The following is a 20304-nucleotide window of genomic DNA, read 5'->3' as shown; positions in this document are numbered from 1 at the left end:
TATCATAGAGAAAAACAGTACCATTCCTCCTATATAGAAATTCTTCTTCAAAATAAAAGTTACACATTATGTAACTTTTTGTAATTTTATTTTGTAATTATAATCACAAATTATAAAATTCTTGCTGAATATTGTTTGTGAAGTTTCTGTGCTCAAACTTTACTTTTCTTTAATAAGGTTGATTAAAATTAAACGCACACACAATTGGCACAACATTAAGCCATTCTCCTTTACTTAATGGGAAAGTTCAAAAGCAACAAAACAAAAACCTTATTATGTGGCTTGAATGAGACAAAGTTCTGAATCTCTGTTCTACTTCGAAAGAATTCTATGTACCCTTATCTGTATTTGCATACAGTTTGGGAAGTAGGACTTGGGGAGCACCCTGTCCCCTTCTGCAGGGTTCATTTCACTGTTCGTTGTTATTTAAAAAGTGCCTGCTTTACGCCAGGTCTTGTTCTGTGCTGACTAGTCAGACTCAGCAGCTGCCCCTCCCTCAAACACAGACATGCAAACCTCAAGTTCAGGTCACAGTGAAAAACCATCCGCTGACACTAGCAATTCTGTGACAGGAGGGGCTCATGGCAGATGGTCAGTACCTTGTGTTCATGCAGTTTGCAGGGCTGTGACAATGGGTGACTAGACACGTGTCTTGGTTACAGTAAATCACCAGAGAAAAACTGGTGGGTGGTAAGCATGTGACTACAGATGGGGCTCACACACTGAATTGTAGACTTTGCAGCAAATGGCAAGACCAGGGCAAAGTCCATTTTGTCAATCTACGTACATCACACACACACACATCGGTATAAAAGTCCATTTGAGGGGATCAGTATTCTTTTTTTTTTTTTCTCAGACAGGGTTTCTCTGTGTAGCCTTGGCTGTCCTGGAACTCGCTGTGTAGACCAGGCTAGCCTTGAACTCAGAGATCCACCTGCCTTTGCCTCCTGAATGCTGGAATTAAAGGCATATGCTACCACCGCCCAGCTAAGGGCATCTCTATTCTATAAGGTAATTTTAAATACACACACAGAAGAAAGAGATAGAGGGATGGTGGTGGTAGAGAGTAAAACCAATCTTAAAAATAAAAAGAACTACTCCTTTTCCCTCCAAATTAAATCTGTTTGTTATTGTTTATTTTTTGGAGGCAGGATTTCAGATAGTCTAGGCTGGCTTTGAACTTAGGCAGTTGAGGTTGACTCGGAACTGTGTCTTTTCCATTTTCAGAGTTCTAGGATATCAGGTGTGTGCCACCACACATAAGTTTTTTTTTTTTTTATCTTAATACTTTTTAAAGAATTTAATAGACAATTCATGAATCTAATTACTTTTTATTTTTCCCTATAAATTTATGTTTCTGAAAGTCCCATAAGAGTCATACCATGGGCTAATGTCATTTTAAAACAGAATTTAAATTCTTAATTTTTTTTCTCCTTTTTATTTTAGGTGTTTGGGTGTTTTGCCTGCATGTAAGTGCACTGAACATGTGCCTGGTGCCTGTAGAGGCCAGAAGAGGTTTTAGATACTTGGAACTGAATTATTGATGGCTGTGAGCTGTCATAGGGTGCTGGGAAGAGAATCTTTGTCCTGTGCAAGAGCAGCCAGCTCTGAAGTGCTGAGTCATCTCTCCAACCCTGGTGCTTAAATTCTTGTTTCCAATACTGAATAGTTCATTGTCTGAATGCCATCTAAATCCATTCATTCTCTATTCATATTTTTTTCAGGTTCTGAGTCTGGTGGATCTTGCAAGTTTCTGCTTTCAAGTTTATCTTGTTTCTGACTTTTTGCTAACATTGTTAAACAGTTTTAAGAAAAAGTTTTCACTTCTTATAGGTTTCCTTTAGTGACATAAGCCAAAAGAAAAAAGGACTCACATTGTATTACATTTTTATTGTTTGTGGTGAAGTTGGTGTGAACAAGCCTAGAAAATAAAAAAATGGAGCAGCATGGCTACTGAGCTGGAAGATTGTACCTGCAGCACCCTTCAGTGCGGAAACCATGTTGTGTTCCAAAGAAAACAGCAACACTAAGGAACGGCCTCCACCCAGGCAGCATATGCTCAAGACAGGAGCAGGAAGCAGCTGATCAGGATGAGCAATGGGTTGCTCACCATGCTGACAGAGGGAGGCAAAGGCTAGACAGAGGCGGATTCATGGCCAGTGTTAATAAAAGATTGTTTTTTTCTTCTTTACACACCTTGTATACCTTAAAACGACCTCCTTTGGAGATCTGAACTTGGGGTTGCAAAGTGGGAATATTATATCACTGCTACATAAAGTCAAATTGCACTTGCAGAGAAAATGAAGCTTGCAGATAATGTGAGTTTGGAAATGTCTTCCAACAGAAACAAAGGCTACCTAAGGCACTGTTATGCTCAAGAAAAATGTAATTATTACATAAAGAAGTTCAAGTAATGAAACTGACATAAAAAACTAAACTATACAGCATAATGCAAAACTTTTACTTATATTAATTTAAAAAAATACTGCAATGTCATGGAAGAAGACATACTTATCTCTCCCAAAAAACCTTCAGGGAAGCGTCTAATACTCTTATGTTTTTATACAAATATTATCCAGGTAACAGACATATAAATAACCATTTGTAAACTGACTTTCCTCTCAAAAAAAGACTCACTTATAGGCTTTTATTTTGAAGGAAATTTGAAGATGGTGTTCTGGAAACCACAGGAACTTCTGGGTAAGGTTGAAGTCCCATTTGTTTGTTATCTTTCAACTTCTGTACTATAACTTTGGCAAATTCTTCTCCTTGGATGTCAGTGGTGTCTAGTAGCTGTCTGACTTTTGAGGTCCTTGTAGGTTTGGTGCTTATGAGTTCATAGTCCTCCTTCATGATCAGATCCCGGGACAGAAGGGCATCCAGTGACTGGTTAAGGCAGGCTTCAGTCATTTGGCTCACAATGTCCTCCCTCTTGCTCTGGATCCACTGCTGGGCTATACCGGGTTGCAGGTGCTCTGTAGAAGGGCAAAGCACGAACAATTTGCAAAGCTGAGGACAGACACGAGCAACCAGTATAATTCTGCAACGAGTATAATTCTGTGTAAAACTGAGTAAGCACAACAGACATTTCTGCATGACTGTGTCAGTATAAACAGTGTTTTTTTGAAAATGCTTACATTTTCAGGAACTTGAATTTTATCTCCAATTCACCTTCCTGAAAGAATGCTGTATTTTTTATATTCTATGTTGTAGGGTAAAATGACTTTTTGTTTCGTTTCAAATACAAAGGATACCTGCATATCTGGTGAAAAAAAAAAGCTTCACCTTTACTAACATAGTAAGTAATGCTTCCTCTTAATACTCCTTCCGAGTTAGAGATTTCTGGAGTACACCAGGCCCTATTAAGACATATCAGCACTAGGTTGGAAACACTTTCCTAGTAAATGTTTACTGGGGTAGGGAATGAAAACTAACAAAACTTATTATATGGTGACTCCACGCAGTGTGTACTTGAGGTAAATACCAGCATTTGTAGTGTATCTCACAGCATACACTTACCTGAACTCTTCTCAACCAGGAGTGGATTTATTATAGCCAGAGAGCACAGCGTGGGTCTGTGATTACAGATGGCTGCCCTTTGTGATGCAGAAACGGTGCCATCCCAGCTATGGTTTCCAGGACAGTGATGCAGCTTCAGTGAAGAGCAGTCTGGTGCTCCTCCTACAGAACATGTCGTTAGGGGCAGAGTAGTCATTAGATATTCCTATCAGTAAAGTATCAGCGGTGGGTCACACAGAAGGTAGGCTCCAATGGCTCAGGTTCTTCACTGTCATTGAAGCTGCTTCAGAAATCCAATTCTGAAAATATGTTAACTATTTTTTTTACTTTTTACTTTTTTTTTTTTGTGTGTGTGTGTGTGTCTGTCTGTCTGTGAAGGTCAGAGGACAACCTGAAGGAGTCAGCTCTCTTCCTACCATGTGAGTCCTGATGATCAAATTCAGGTTGCAGGCTTGGCTGAATGCATTTTACCCACAGAATCATCGTGCCAGCTCTGCAAACATTTTTTAGAGTAATAAGCATTTATATGAACAATAAGCATTTATACTGAACAGTTATTATTACTATTAGTGCTTGATTGCTCTATGCTTATTAAAAATAATAAAATTTCCCTTCTTCTCCTAGTCCGGTACTTCTCTGTGAATTCTTCCTTTTCTAGTTTAAATGTGTCTTACGTATGTCTGTCAGATACACAGACTTTTAAGTGTAAAATGTCTGTATTTGACGTGTTTTCTACTTTCTCCTCTAGAAAACAATTCAGCGCTTCAACTGTTTATCTCCCCCTTTAGTTCATGTAATTATTTTTCTGACATTATTAAACACACTGTCTCTTCAACATCCTGCACATCACCCCAGTAGAAACGAAAAACAACACAAAGATTAAAATCGTGATCGTCGTCCATCCGAGCTCTAACCCACTTCAGGTCTTGGTTCTAGCAGCACCCAGCGTAACTTACTTAGCTTTACCTGTTCTCTCTCGGCTCTTCAAGTGAGAAGCCAAGGCACCTGGGAGTCATCTAATCGCTCACACCATCCTCCTCACTTTCACTCTTAATTCTCCTTCACGCTCCAAGTCTCCTTTTCAGGGCAAAGTAGCTTCTACAGGGCTGGAGTGATGGCTCAGTGGGTCACAGCACTGGCCTCACTGGGATTGGATTCCTAGACTCCACAGTGGAAGGGGAACTGCCTCCCCAAAGCTGTCACCTGACCTCTACATGTGCTCCATGACATGCGCGGCTCTCTCTATGCGGCTCTGCCACCTCACACACATACAAACAATAAATAAAAATAAATTTTAAAATGTTGTATGTATGCCAGGATGAGCCTTCTCAAAGCAAGAATTCTTATTTTATACCCTTCTTCAAGAATCACCACCTACTGAACTAAAGAGCCCAAATTAGGTTAGCTGAATGCAGGTATTCTTTTTCTTAAAAAAAAAAAAATGGTATAAGTGAATAGACATAAATGAATATATATCTATGCATCGTACATGCTTGGTGCTTACGGAGGCCAGAATAGGGTAGCAGATCCTCTAGAACTGGAGTTGTGACCATTCTAAGATATTGTGTGGGTGTGGGGAATCGAACCTAAGTCCTCTGGAAGAGCCACTGAGCCATCTCTCGAGCCCCTGGGCATTCTTGGTATGATTGTGATCCTCATTTTTTTTTATCTCTTCTTATTCACTCTATTGACCAGACCAACTAAATCACCCACTGTTACTTGTTTCCTTGCTTCTGGACTCATATTCTTCTGTCATAACTAGAGGTCAGTCTCTAGGCAGAAATAGTCTTCATGTTGACATGCACGGCAGAGTGACATGAAAGTATTTATCAGAAAGCCTGGCTTTAATCAAGTCTTGGATCTGCTAGCTACTTGCTGTGTGATCCAGAGTTCAGAATCTGTAAAACAAGGACTAGCTCCCTCACACAGCTATTAAAAGTGCTTTGTAAAGAATGTGTCTTGTGCCCTGTAGTTATATAAGTATGTATCCTTCTTAAAATATAGTTACTATGGTAACTAAGAAACATTTCTCTTTTTTCTTGTGAGATTAAGAAAAAAACCCTTTCCATCATGATCACAGAGTGCCTTTAATATAAATGTATTTGTTCACCATTCCACTGTTATCTTCACATGTATAGGCTTGTTACTTAAAAAAGTAAATGGAGCATGAATGCAAATGAAAAATGTGTTCCATGCACACCACTGTTGGCTAATGCTTTGACCTTGAAAGAAAGTGGAAAAGTTGTGTAACCAAACTGATTGGGAAACTGGCATACCAGATAAAACATCTTGGTCTTGAGGAGCTGACAGAGACCTGGAGGTTCCAGGAGAACCAGTGTTTCTGGAGAGCAGAGAGGATCCACACGATTCCTGAGGTAAACAGAGGACCGACAGGTTGAGGAGAGCTGTATACATATGAGTTTGTGAAAGGCATCATCTTTAAAGCTGTAGCTTCTAAACTGTATGTGCCTTTGGCTTATTAAAAACAAAGATGCAGAACCACTATAAATTATCGTTTACAGAACCAAAGAAATAACATAGAAAACCATCACAAATACACATGACTTCTTTTTCACCTCCATCTCTATTAGGGATTAAACCCAGGGCCTCACACATGCTGAATGAGTGCTCTACCACTGAGCTATATCCCCAACCTCTAAATTGAATTTCATTTTCAACTCAAGTGGAAGGGATGAGGCAACAGTTACGCACTGGAAACAGCTATACACCCTACATGATTCAGCAGATCTGTTCAGTGGCTATAATGGTGAATCAGAAACTCGTAGTTATCTACTGGTTTAGAGCAAATGCTTGTTCTTTCAACCCGAAGGGATGGAAAATCCATGGATATCTTCACTCCCAGCTCTGTCATGGAATTGCTAATTGCCCTTCAACAATGCATTGAAACACTCTGGCTTTCAGGTTTCATCAAAAAATTAGCATATACTCAAGGATCAGATTAGATAATTAATATGAAAGTGATTTTGAAACTATGTATTGGGGCCAGTGAGGTGTTTCAGAGGGTAAAGGTGCTTCTGCCAAGTGGGTGGCCTCAATTTGATCCTTGGGAACCACAGAGCAAAGGAGAATGATTTCTGCAAGCTATCCTTTGATACACATACACACATGTGCACACACTATATAAGCAAATGTAAGACCCATGTGTTGTGCTTTCATCCTCTTTGGAATGCACTCTTATTTTTATGAATCTGTAAAGTGGACATATGATCTTAAAATGATTCATAAAATGATCAACTAAAGAAATACCTCTTGGGGAGCAACAGAAATTTCTCTTATTACTATGAGGTAGTGTGGTGAAATTATCACCGATGGTTTATCTGTACACCACCCTAGAGCATCACAAGAGGACAGAGCTGAGTGGGATTTCAGGTTAGAGATTGTCATGACTACCTAACCAATTATAAATGCTCCCTGGACTTTAGCTTCCCATCTATAAGAAAGGGGGTTAGACTAAATGATTTTTTAAATACACTTCTAGCATTAAATAACATATATATTTGTACCTCTTGTGGAGGATGGTTTGCAGGTATGTTCAGTGATAAATCTGTTTTCTTATCACATAAGTGAACAGTACTTGAAGCACTCTGTATCTGGAATGAACACACACACGTATGCTTTAATTGGATGTGACTTAGAAATTACAGAAGTAAATTACAATCTACTTGTTTTCTGTTTACACAAAAATCAATGGAGACAAAATCTAAATCATTTGAGAATACATAACTTAATTAGGTAGAGACAGTGTACAACAAGAAATGCTTAGAGAACAGACTTTTCATCCTGCCTCATACTAATTGGTTGATCTTGGTAAATATTCTCTCACAAGAGTCTTACAGCTTCATCTTTAAAGTAATACCTACAAACATGATTGTTTAAAGATTGAGATAATTTTGCTGTGTGTTCTATCTATCCATAATTGTTATTAAGCAAAAATACACTTCAAGTACTATGCTCTAAGTCCTATTACTATTTGTACTGTACTGGTAAGAACCCACGGTTGGGATGATGTAAAGGTGGTGCTGTGTTACTATGGCATGGGGGTCATGATCATTTTAGAGCCCCAGGATATGTAACTATCTGACCCCTGTGTGTATATAATGCATTTGGGTCACAGTCATCACTCCATCCCCTCTCTTAAGCCCCTCCTGCTCCCTTTTGAACTCGACTTCTCATCTCGTCCCCTGTCCTAATTTCATGTCTTAAAAACTTCCCAAACAAACAAACAAAAAGCCTATTGAGTTTAACTAGGGTTACCTGAATGTGCATGGGTGTGTGTGTGTGTGTGTGAAACTTAACATCAAGTTTTCCTATTTAGATATTAGAGACAAGGATAGCTATTTTGTAGGGTTACTGTAAGGAGAATTAGAAGTAATACATGAAAAGGGCCCTACAATTACTTGCAGGTATTCAATAAAAGATAGCTGCCGAACAGGAGATTTGTTTATTTAAGCACTATAACTTTATACTAAAGTGATGGCTTAGACAAATTGTCATTACTACCAGGTCATTTAAAGACAGATTGGGAAGTCTAGCCCCTGCCTCCACCCATTTGACAGAGAATATCCACTCTGTAGTCAGGGTCAGCCTGGCCTGAAATTTACTATGTAGACCATGCTGGTTTCAAACTCACAGGAACCCACTGGCCTCAGCTTCTGGAGTGCTGTGATTACAGGTGCAAACTACCACAGATGGCTAAGTCTACTTTTCCTCTCTGTAACAGAATACTGTCATTGTTCTTCAGAACTTTAGAAACTAGTGGGTTCTGCACCTGAGTCTCCACTGTCCAATTTACAACTTCCTGCTCCATTCAGAGGAAAAGACTCATATCCACCTGTGTACATAATGGGTCTCGTTTCTTACTCATAAACCTAGTTCAGTAAGTGTGTGTGTCTGTATGTGTGTGAGACCATTTGACCTCGAGGACTTGGATCTTGCTACCAAACTTACAAAGACTCACCTGCCGTTGCCACCTGAGAGCTAGGATTAAAGACACGCACCACTACAGCTGACACACATGGAATTTTAGATGAATCTTCAAATTAGCTTGTGGCTCTGTCTGTTATATAAAGTTTCCTGACTTTTACTAAAACATTTAAAATGTATCATTTTATTAGTGCTACCTTATTTTTTAATAACTAACAAGGTATGATAATTCAACTTGTTTATGGACTAGTGAATCATTTCCAAAGAAGACATACAAGAAAAGATTAAAGAAAACTTTTTTGGTTCAGTTTTTATTTTTCAAGATATAGAAAACATTTACTTGGAAACCTCCAATACGTAAGATTTGGTTAAAAGAATTTAAAAATAGACAATGCAAATAAAACAAGCCATTCTAAAGAGAGAAATATAACGTGTGTGTGTGTTTGTATAAGACAGGATCTCGCTATGTTGCTCACGTTTCAGCTCTGCTGCCTCCACCTCTGGAGTGGCCAGGACTAGAGGCACATCCCCAGGCATGGCTTTGAAATTTCTATTCTACTGTTACTTTCACTGTTTATGTGGGGTGTTATGTAAGTTACTAACTTTTCTAGACTGCAACAATCTCACTGAAGGACACTAGAATTTCGAAAACCCCCAACCACAACTTCATGTGAAAATAATACTGTGACATAAAAACAATGACGACTCCATCGTGGGGTTACCAAACGATCTGAAAACACTTTACTTAGGAAGATGAACTTTTAAACACCAAGTCGCAGTTTTAGGATCCTAGTGTTCAAACTGGAGACATGTCCAAGGCAATAGGCCTTTGTATTCCACTCCTTTCCTGTTTCTTCTTCTTCCTTTTGTCTGGTGATCTACCACTCGACTATACCCCTAGGTCCCCTCCCTCCTCCTTTTAGTTTTTATTTTGAGACAGGTCTAGCTAACTTACCCATGCTGGCTTTGAGCTCACACCATAGCTCAGACACACCTTGAATCTGCAATCCTCCTCTCTTAGCCTACCCAAGTAGATGGGATTACAGGATGGTACCACCAGGTCCCTACTCATCTAGTTTTGCTTAGAAAGAGATGAGAAAAAGAGAAACGTGTAAGGAGACAATAGGAAAAGAACAGATAAGACAAAAGGAAACAGTCTCAGAGGTTTGTATGGACATTAGTATCTCTGGAAAAGGCTGTACCCTACCCCAAAATGGGGGAGCTGGAGAAGTTATGAAAAGAATTCAAAGACTTCATTTTTAGATCCTCCTGCAACTTGGATACTGATATTGCTATGATAAATCTTAAGTCTGATTATGAGTGGCTGTTTTCGTTTACACGCCAGTCTTTAAATGGAAGGTTATGTTAGTAGGTCCAGCAAACCAGGAGGGGAAAGCAAACCGCCAGTCAGTAAGGAGCTGGAGATCGTGCTTGCTCGTCGCCCAAAGTTTGGCTGGCTGGCAGTTTTATCATCAGATGTAAAGTGCAGTGTACTGAAACCTGGAGGAGCTAGCCTATGCTTTTTGTGCTCAAAGGGAGCTGCGGCTGCTGAGTAAATCCTCAGTGGTGCTAAACCACGCGGGCTACACTGATCACACAACGGCCCTCGGTCATTCACATGAACGTCTCTGACAGTTTAGTCTGCAACATCAAGTATTTGGGTGAGAAATAAAAACCAAGCAATAGAAGTACAACAGGGGGTTCAAATATAACATGCTACTGTTTTACTTGACAATAAATCTCAGAAAAAGTCAAGTCCACTAAAGAAGAGCAAGAACTTAGCAGAAGTAATAGAGTCTAACACATGTCACATGCACCTGTAGTGAGTGACGTAGGGTGTCTGCTGTACACAGGGCCCTCAGTACACATCCTAAGTTCACATCTGACATGCCGAAAATTCTCACATTGTTAAATCTGAAGGTGGCCCATTTGAAGGAAAGGGAAATACCCTTCGGTGACCAAGGTAGTAACCATGGCCCTTGTAAATTCTCTCACCTCCAAACTCTAGCCTGTATCTGGGAAACTAAATTAAAACTTCATGAGTAACATACAGCTGTTTACAATTCTAAGTTACAAAGTGTCAAAGGGAGATTTACCTTGGTTTTTTTTAGCTGGATAACAGCTTCAAGAAAAGTTATGTCTTCATATGTTCTCAGAACTGGTTCAAATTCTATTAAGCATTCTAAATAAGAAAAACAAAACAAAACAAAAACAAAAACCCAACAATTTTAAGTTCAGATTACTTCTAATAATTAAATTGAAATGTTAACATTTATCTTATAAGGCTTCATGCCAATCTTTTGCTGAAGTGATGACATCCAATTGTGTTAAGAATTCTTATTGCTGGCATAAACAGACCTGATCGTCAACAGAGTAGAGTCAGCAGCCTAAAAACGAACCATTATAATTCTGGTAAGCCGCGTTTCAAAAGAGGGCCTTACATTCTTCAAGGCAAGGACAGTCTTTTAAAATAAACTATACTGATATTTAGATAGCCACAGAAAAACAGGTCATTTATACCCTTACCATACACCATACATAAAAATTAACTCAAAATAGATCATTCACTTAAATATAAATAGGAGAAAATGTTCAAAACCCAGTCAGGAAAATTTCTTAGATATGACATCAAAAATAAGATTCATAAAAACCTGAGAACTGGACTATTCTAAATACAATTCTAAATACAAATTCTAAAAACAATTTTGAAAACTGTACTCTAGAGAAAAGTTACTCTTAAAACAAGAAAAGCAAAGCCACAGAACAGGAGTACGAGAGTATATTTCAAGTTGCATATGTGCTAAGTGACTTGTATTTGGCATGCGTGCAGAATTCTTACAGGCTGGGCCATCAGGAGAGCCCAATGGGTGGAAGTGCTTCCTGTGCAAGCCTGAATGCTTTAGTTTGATTCCCAGCACCATGGTGGAGGGAAAGAACCAAGTCTGGAACGTTGCCCATGATCACTGATGGGGTATGCTTGTACTCATACATATACATCACACACACACACACACACACACACACACACACACACACACACACACACACACGGAGAGGGAGAGAGGGAGAAGGAGGGAGGGAAGGAGGGAGGGAGGGAGAGGAACAGAAAGAAAAGTGGGGGGAGAACAAGAACTGAAAACCCAGTAACAGAGAGAAGAATACATGTCAAAGTGTTAACTGTCCTCCTTGTACCCAGTAACAGAGAGAAGAATACATGTAAAAGTGTTAATTGTCCTCCTTGTACCCAGCAACAGAAGAATGCATGTCAAAGTGTTAACTGTCCTCCTTGCCTGCACCTAATTAACTTCATATACATCAGCACCATTCTTCTGTTCTCACATCTCCATGGAAACTGCATGTGGGGGTTGAAGAGATGCTCAGTGGTTAAGAGCACATACTGTTCTTGCATCCAGGTTTGGTTCTTAGAACCCACATCTGACACCTTACAACTGCCTGCAACTCCAGTTCCAGAGATGCAATGCTTTTGGACTCAGGAGGCACCTGTACTCACATGTACATACCCCTACCATACACACATACAAATACACACATAACACAAAAAAATCTTTCAAAAGAAGACACTACATTTGAATGGGTTACCAATGATGCCAGTGTGAGAAAAATCTTTCATTCTTTTTTGAGATCAAGGGCTTGAATATTTATTACCCAAGTTGGCCTCAATCTCGTACTTTAGCCTCACTACCGCAACTCAGCTGAAGTCTTGCTTACATGACTTACAGTCAAACAGACATGACTGACCACTCCCTCCTTGAAACATTCCTTCTGGCTCCTTTCTTGACACGAGAGACTACACTGTCCATTTCTTTCCTTTGTGGTCCATTTTCTTGTTCCTTTATGCAATTTCTAAGAATACCTCAGAGGTTTAATAAGGATATTTTATTCTTTGTTGTCAGGCTAAATTCTCTATTTAGGGTGATCTAGTTTAAATTATTCATGAGTTATTGACGCTTGATTTTATATCATAAATCCTAGATTCTTTCTTGGATAAGAACATTTACATGTTATTATAGTAGTAACCGTAATTATAATTCCTTCTATTTGTTGGTTACATGAATCATGCCTATATGACTGGGCATATACAATCAACAATATTTGAGGGTTTCATTACTTTAGATCAAGGCCAACATGTTATCATCTGTCTTTTTTACTGTAGCTGTTTTAATGAGATTAGATTGGTATCTCACTGTTTGTATTTCCTAGTGATGTGAAAAGCCCTTTTATATACTTTTTAGCCAATTGTATAGTTTCTTTGATGAAATTCTAATCTCCCACAATTTTTTAAAATTTTATTATTTGTCTTTTTATTGAATTAGTCAGATTCTTTTTATTTCCAGACACAAGTCCTTTCAATAGATATGATATAAAAATATGTTCCCACTACCTGCATCTTGTCATTTCGTGTTTTAGTGTTTACTTATTTTTCCAAGTGTGTGTGTGTGTGATGTAAACATATTGTATACATGTTTGCATGTATGTGTGACTGCAAAGGCCATAAGTTTACACTAGCTATCTTCCGTGATTGCTCTCCACTTTATATACCGAGGATGGGCCTCTCATTTGAACCCAGAGCTCTCCATTTTGGCTAGTCTAGTTAGTCAGCTTGTTCTGGGGAACCGCGTCTCCACCTCTCAAGTGCTGGGATTACAGGGAGGCTGCACACCTGCAGGGCACAGGGCATATATAACTTGGGTGTTGGGAATACAAATTGGTCCTCAGGCTAGTATGGAAGCAGATTTTCCTCTGCGCCAGCTCCATGGCTTGGTACTTTACGCTAGAGTACAAAGTTCTAATTTTTTTAAGTTCTATCTCCAAGTTTATTTATTTATTGAAAAATTTTTAGATCCTTTGGATTCAATCTAAGAACTCTGCCTAACTAGGTCTTAAGATTTTCTTCTGTTTATACTTAGAGATCTGTTCTTCTGTTGGAGCCCATTTTTAGGTTTCCTAGTGGCTTTACTCAGCAGGTCTGCATAGAGAGGATGATTAAACAGCAGGCAGGTGTCTGAGCACTTGGCTGTGCTGGGGAGTGGGGGGAGAGTGGGGGAACTGGGGGGTGGGGCCTTTTGCTTCACCCCTTGGCATTCCTTTAAATACCCTAGGGCAGAGACAATGGAGGGCCAATGGATTAGGATCCAGGCCCTCTTGAGGCTATCCTGTATTTTCTGTTTCTCTCCCCTTATCCTTCTAACTAATATTTCCTGTTGCTCCTACTCAAGAGTACTCTGGGGAAATGTGGGGGTGAGGGATGGGCCCCTACGTACTTCCTCTGAAATGTATCTTAATTCTGGGTAATTTTTCTCTGACCAGAATTATCACCTGAATTAAACAATTACTGAGGGAGTTTCCTAACTGCTTTTTTGTTCTTCTCTGGCCTCCCTTAGTCACTTCCCCATAGAGCAGTCACAAGTGATTTTGACCTAAACTTAAATTAGATCACATTGCTTCCAGACGAGACCATGAGAACGGCTCTTCACTGTGCCTGGAATGCAGGTCTGAGAGTGGCGGGCAGCTGCTGCCTCGCTCTCTAAGGCATCTTTACCATCATCTTGGTTCACTAGGCTCTAGCTACATGGGCTGTCTCTCCATTGCTTGAAAACACAAACATTTTCTTCTTCTGGTCTCTGGATCTTTCCTCTGCTGGAACTCGTCTCTCCCGAGTCTGTGAATGACGGATGGGCACTGCTTCAAGCGGCAAACAACAGCTCCAATGCCAGCTCCCGGAAGCCCCTCACCCTCTCTCCGTGTACCCCCACACTGTGTTCTTACAGCATGATGACCTCACGATCTGTGTCTCATTCGTTTACTCATTTTCTCAGTGCTTTCTCCAGAAGAATGTTCAACTGAGATGTCACACTTACTCTCGGCTCCCTGTGCTTGTCCAGGGAGAGCACAGGGCAGGCGTTCCCTAAGTGAACAGATGTTACTCCTACCAAACAACTTCACTTTTCTGTTAGGAGTTCTCAAGTCTTTTCTAGAAGCAATTACTTATATGCAAATGCAACAAATAACAAGAGCAAAGTAATTTATATAACAGCTTCAAGATAGGCATAATTGTTCAAGGAATATTTTATTTATAGTATACTAATAATTTCTCTAACTCAAAGGTCCAGATTAAAATTGTTTACTCACTCAAGAAAGATGGTCTTTCATCTGGATTTTGTGCCCATCCACTTTGTATTAGAGAGATCATGAGACCTCGATGAGGTATATTAAATGGCAAATTTTCCTCACTGGTATCAGGCCGATGTCCCTGTGACACACTATACATGATCTGCAAAGGATTGGTGACCTCTGTCAAAACAAATACATTTCATTAACTGGAAAGATACTACTAACACTAATCAAATAAAAATGAAGCGATCTTAGTATGTTAGACCATTTCATAACACCCTTTTCTGTAAGAGGACATATCTTCCAGCCAGTGCCAGACCCGTGCAGCTCACAGGATGTGAGAAGAGCTGAGCCAGGCAGAGCTCAGCTGAGCCTAGGACAGCCAACAGGGACAGTAAGTAATAGTTACTACAAATGAGAGTAAGTGTTATCTGCAAAACCACTGAAATGGTGAGGATATTCACTACATAACAAGTTGAACATTACAAACTTCAAATCAAAAAAGCCCCAATATTATCTGAGAATGACAAAGATTATTTTTCAACGTTTGTTGGCATTTATAAAAGGAATAATAATTAAATTTTCACAGTTTTATAGCTAGCGTGGGTCTTGAAAGTAGTAATAAAGCCAGGTGTGATGGCACATGCTTTTAATCTTGGCACCTGGGAGGCAGAAGCAGGCAGATCTGTGAGTTGAAGGCCAGCCTGGTTTACATTCTACACAGCAGAGCGACATAGTGAGAGCCTGTTTCAAAAAAAGGTAATCTCATTTTGCAAAGACTAAAAATGAGGACTTGAGATTTTGGGGTTTGACAACAAAGCGACTGGAATTTAGATTCTTCTGATCAATAAGTCAGGTATGCTCTTCCTAACTGATCATAATCTAGTGCGTTTTGTAGGTGCAGGAGATGCAGACCTGGTAAACCGCTGTTTTTACAGTGTTATTTGTATACAGAATGAATGGCAGGTACATTTAAAATGATGAGCTTAGAGAGTTCTGAACATGTACCAACAACACGATGTCTTCTGCAATAAGGAAATCAAGAGCATACGTACCTTCAAAAGGCTGTTTTCTTGATAACACTTCCCACATGATAATTGCAAAGCTGTTCAAGTTAAAAAGTTATATATCATAAGCAAACTTTGTACAATAAACTAGAGCAAAGCAGTATTAAAAATGAAACCATTTTGAAGATGATAATGTAATGAGATATTTTAAAAGGGATCACAATACATAGTCAGGATAGTGAATGGTCATGTATGTCTGAAATGAAATTACCTGTCTAAAAAAATTAATGAAAAAATATGAAGTTATCACAATAATGGCTTAGTGCTACATACCAAGATAAATATTTGTGATAACTTATGTTATTCTGAACATCCAGATAAAATGTAACCTCTAATCTGATGTCCCTATTTTTCACACAAAAGAAAGAGCAATAAAAGAAGACTGTCTTCTTTTATTTAATTTTCAGCACCATTTCACTGACTTTTTTCTGGTTTAAATACAGTCTTTTCATAGTGCAAATATTTTGACAATAATTCCATTTCAGTTACAAATCACCTAGTTAAGCTAAATAGAGTTTATATTTGAAATAAATAAGTAGAAAATAGAAATTCTGCAGTATCTCCAAGCAAATTACATACTCAAAAAGGATACCTGAACTTGATTAGGTACCAGCACACTACCTTTGGGGTAAGTGAGGATTACAGAGAAAATCCCACCCAAACCAATGAAAACTCTTTACAGAGCTTGAACATAAAAACATAATTCACAAAACAAATGATAAGTATATTGAAATTAGTCTGTTCTCAAATCCCTGATACTAATAAGGGAGAAAGTAAAAAACAAACAATAATCCAAGCCACCAGAAAAACAACGAACAGAACCACAGGAATGAGCAAGTACCTTTGAATTGTAACCTTAAATGAACATAGCCTCAACTTACTAATACAGAGGCAGAGTTGACTGGATTAAGAAACAAGATCCTACTTTTTGTTGTCTCTAAGAATCATACCTTATTGGTAAAGATAAAACAATCTATCAAAAACTGAGTAGTTATTCTGATGATAGAGCCAACTTCCACCCATAGTGGCTCAGAAGAGAGAAGGAAAGGATGAATTCACCAAGAAGAAGTAACAGTTGTAAATGTATATGCAGCGAACTCTGGTACTCCCAATTTCATAAAACAGAAGAATGGACACAAAAGGTTTGATTTTTGAAACAATAATACTGGGTGATTTCAATCAGCCAGTAGCTAGACCAACCAAGCTAAAATCAATAAAGAAATTGGACAGTTAAAGTACATCATAGGTCAATAGACTGAGCAGATATGTATTGAATATTCCATCCAACTGAAACAGAATACATGTTCTTCTCAGCAGCCCCAAGAATCGTCTCTAAAACAGACCACATTCTAGGCTACAAATCAAGTCTAAGCAAATAAAAAAGAATCAAAACCACCTCTTGTATCTTTTCAGCTCCTAGAACAATAAAAGTGTAAATCAAAACATGGAAAGAAAATCTACAGAAACTATACAAATACATGGAGACTAAAGAATGAACTTTTGAATTACCACCGAGTCATTCAAAAAGTCAGAGAGGAAAAGTTCCTAGAATCAAATGAAAATGAAAGCACAACTTCAAGGTAGTTGTAAGAGGAACATTTGTAGTTATGAGTGCTTTAAAAATCAGGAAGATCTCAAATAATAACCCAATGAAGTACCTCAAGGTACTAAATAAAATGAACAACTTAGCTGGGCGGTGGTAGTATGTGCCTTTAATTCTAGCACTCTGGAGGCAAGCAGGTGGATCTCCAAGTTTGAGGCCAGGCTGGGGGACAGAGTGAGTGCCAGGACTACACAGAGAAACCCTGTCTCAAAAAACTAAATTAAATAAATAAACAAATAAAACAAAAACAATCCAAACTCAAAAGTACTGGATGGCAAGAAGTAACAAAGAGCAGGGCGGAACTTAATGGAATGGAGACAAAAACAGCGACACAGCGACGTGTTTGGTTGTGAGTCCATCCTTTAACAGCTGACCATCTCCAGCCCAAGAACTATACATTGAATCAGTTTAACAGTTGGTTATTTAAAACATAAATAAGACAGACAAACTTTAAGCTGAACACCTAAAAGAAGAGCCAAATTAATAAAATCAGAGATGAAAAGGGAAGCTATTTTTGTTTCCAATAAAATAAAAGACTCATTAGAAAGGACTTAGAAAACTCATTTAAAAATAAACCTGGAAAATCCAGAAGAAATGGTAAATTCTTAGATATATATGACCACCAAAATTAAATCCAGACACACACATACACACACAAACAATGATACCTACATCATAGTAAAGTTCTCCTAACAAGGAAAATCTTAGGACCAGATGGATTCACCATCAAATTCTATCAAGGTTTTTGCTTTTTTGTTTCTTGAGACAGAGTTTCTCTGTGTAGCCCTGGCTGTCCTGAAACTCACTCCGTAGACTAAGCTGGTTTGAAAGCGCAGAGATCCATTTGCCTTTACCTCCCGAGTGCTGGGATTAAAGGTGTGCGCACCAGACTGGCTTTCTATGAAGCTTTTAAAAAAGAGGTAATGCCAGCATTCTCCCAACTGTTTTATAAAGTGGAAAGGAAAGTGACATTACCAAACTCATCCCATGAAGCCAGCATCGCGCTGACACCAAAACCGAATAGGAGCACAACGGAAAAGGAAAACTACGTTCCCCTTCCCCCATGAACATATGTGAAAAAAACGCCCAATACAATTCTCGCAAATCAAATTAAAAAACACATTAGGCAGATCCTATTCCTTGACCGGGCTGGCTTCATCTCGGGTATGCAAGCTTGCTTCAACACTGGCAAACCAGTCAGTGTGGTTCCGCATGTGAATAGATACAATGACAGAAACCAGAGGATCTCTCGATGCAGGGAAAAACCAAACCAAACCAAATGGTCTGTGTTTAGAGACTCAAACCAGCTGGACTGTGTAGTCTTCATGGAGCAGACACAAATCCCTCCTGTTCCTCCTTACTGGGCACCTCATGTAGATGAATGAGTGTATCGGGGGACAACAGAAGAAGAAACATTTTTTTCCATACAATAATATGAATGTGAAAGATACTTGTACTAGGTGCTCACTGACATGAACTGGTTGCCATGGATTTAATAAGAAGGAGTAAAAAAGTCTTTTCTTGGCAAAAGGGGTATATAAGCTGGTTATGTAATTTTCTAGTCAAGACACATCATTTACTACTAAAAGCACCTTCATATTTACTGTTAATTACTAAAGATAGCAAAAGTTGTTTGAAAGGGCTAGAACATGGTTTTAAAACACATGTAGGAAGCCTGACTTTATATTCCTTGGCATGTGAAGAGACAGATGTGAATTATATATGAGGTAAAAGCTACCATACTCTAATTCTGTGCATAATAAATTACCATCCTCCTTTTCTCTTGTCAAAGAAGCAATATTAAAAACAATAAATTATGCTTATTACTGTACTGTGAGGTTGTAACTAAGTGTAAATGAAACATGAAACTATAATTCTATTAAACACATTAATTCACTGTATAAAAGATCCATCCATATTTAAATAAAAACATCCCTAATAGGTTTAAAGGTTTGCTTATTTCTTTTTAAAAGCGAGTAAGGTGTAAATAACAATGACTAAATGTGATGGACCACTGTTTCCCCATGCTTTCCCAAGTCACTTATGCTAAAAAAAACTTTGAGAATTTTTACATATTCATAGGGCAAAATATACACCTTTGTATCTTTAAATAATGTTGAAATCATTTAAAGCAAAAATGTTTAATTTGAAAAATATCAACCATTGTGGCCTAATTATTTTTATCATAAGTTATTAGAAAAAAATTTCATTATAAAATGTAGCTGGAAAATTCTCCTGATTAATCTTACGTTTCTGATAAAACAAGAGCAATGCCTGGTACCTGTATATATCATGCTTCACACTGGCCCTTGATTTCTGTCCAGGTTCATAGTTCTCGGGTGGCATATAGATGATTGTCCCTCCTTCTGGTGCAGATTTGCTACCTCGTGATTGAGAGAGTGACATCATGCGCCATTTTGATAAACCAAAATCTGCAATCTGTAAGAGGAAGGAGTTGAATTAAAATTGTCTTCTTTTTCTTTAAAACATCTAAGAGCTAACTGCTTTCGTTTTCATATATTGTATTTATAATGGCTATCAGACTCAGGAAAAGCTATGTACTATTAATATTCCACAGCTTCTTAACAAGTTAAATACTACAGTCCTATGCCCAATAACTCTAGATGTCCTATACTCTGATAAGGTTTGTAGCAGAATATTACACATGTTTAAAGGAAACTAATTGCTTCAGAATCTGAATAAGTCTGCACTGAGTATTGTTTTTTATGGCATGAAGCTTTAGGATAGGCTGTACTTTCCAATATCCTCACCATTGACTATTCCTCCTCATATGCCATAACTAGATTGAACATTGCTTACAAGTTGTTTTTAATAATTCTTTTTGTTAAATTTATTCATTTGTGTATGGATGTGTAAGGATGTGGCCATGGGAAGTCAGAGGACAGCTTCAGAAGTCAGTTCTTTCCTTCCATCACTTGGGTTCTGGAAACAGAACTTCAGTCACCAGGCTTGGCAGAACGCTTGTATAGCTAGACAGTTTGCCAGCCCAGGTTTATAGGGTATTAGTCTTGTTCTAAA

At 38.5% G+C, this 20304-nt stretch overlaps 1 protein-coding gene across 2 annotated transcripts in view; it reads right to left on the bottom strand.

The window, feature by feature from the left end:
- Positions 1–1875: 1875 nt before the first annotated feature.
- Ripk2 (receptor interacting serine/threonine kinase 2) overlaps positions 1876–20304 on the bottom strand; it is a 32046-nt gene continuing 13617 nt past the window's right edge. The window contains exons 4-11 of one of the 2 annotated variants that reach the window (XM_006983266.4): positions 19547–19704; positions 15651–15700; positions 14614–14775; positions 10560–10645; positions 7044–7130; positions 5796–5889; positions 3520–3681; positions 1876–2975 (exon numbers count right to left, since the gene is read on the bottom strand). In XM_006983266.4, the coding sequence (XP_006983328.1) occupies positions 2638–2975; positions 3520–3681; positions 5796–5889; positions 7044–7130; positions 10560–10645; positions 14614–14775; positions 15651–15700; positions 19547–19704 (1137 nt within the window). In that variant the 3' untranslated portion in view covers positions 1876–2637. The remainder of the gene's footprint in view (positions 2976–3519; positions 3682–5795; positions 5890–7043; positions 7131–10559; positions 10646–14613; positions 14776–15650; positions 15701–19546; positions 19705–20304) is intronic. The other variant, XM_076563858.1, reaches the window with a different exon arrangement.

Source organism: Peromyscus maniculatus, chromosome 2 (assembly GCF_049852395.1).
Source record: "Peromyscus maniculatus bairdii isolate BWxNUB_F1_BW_parent chromosome 2, HU_Pman_BW_mat_3.1, whole genome shotgun sequence".
NCBI classification, from domain to species: Eukaryota; Metazoa; Chordata; class Mammalia; order Rodentia; family Cricetidae; genus Peromyscus; species Peromyscus maniculatus.
This window is presented reverse-complemented; position numbering and strand designations above follow the sequence as displayed.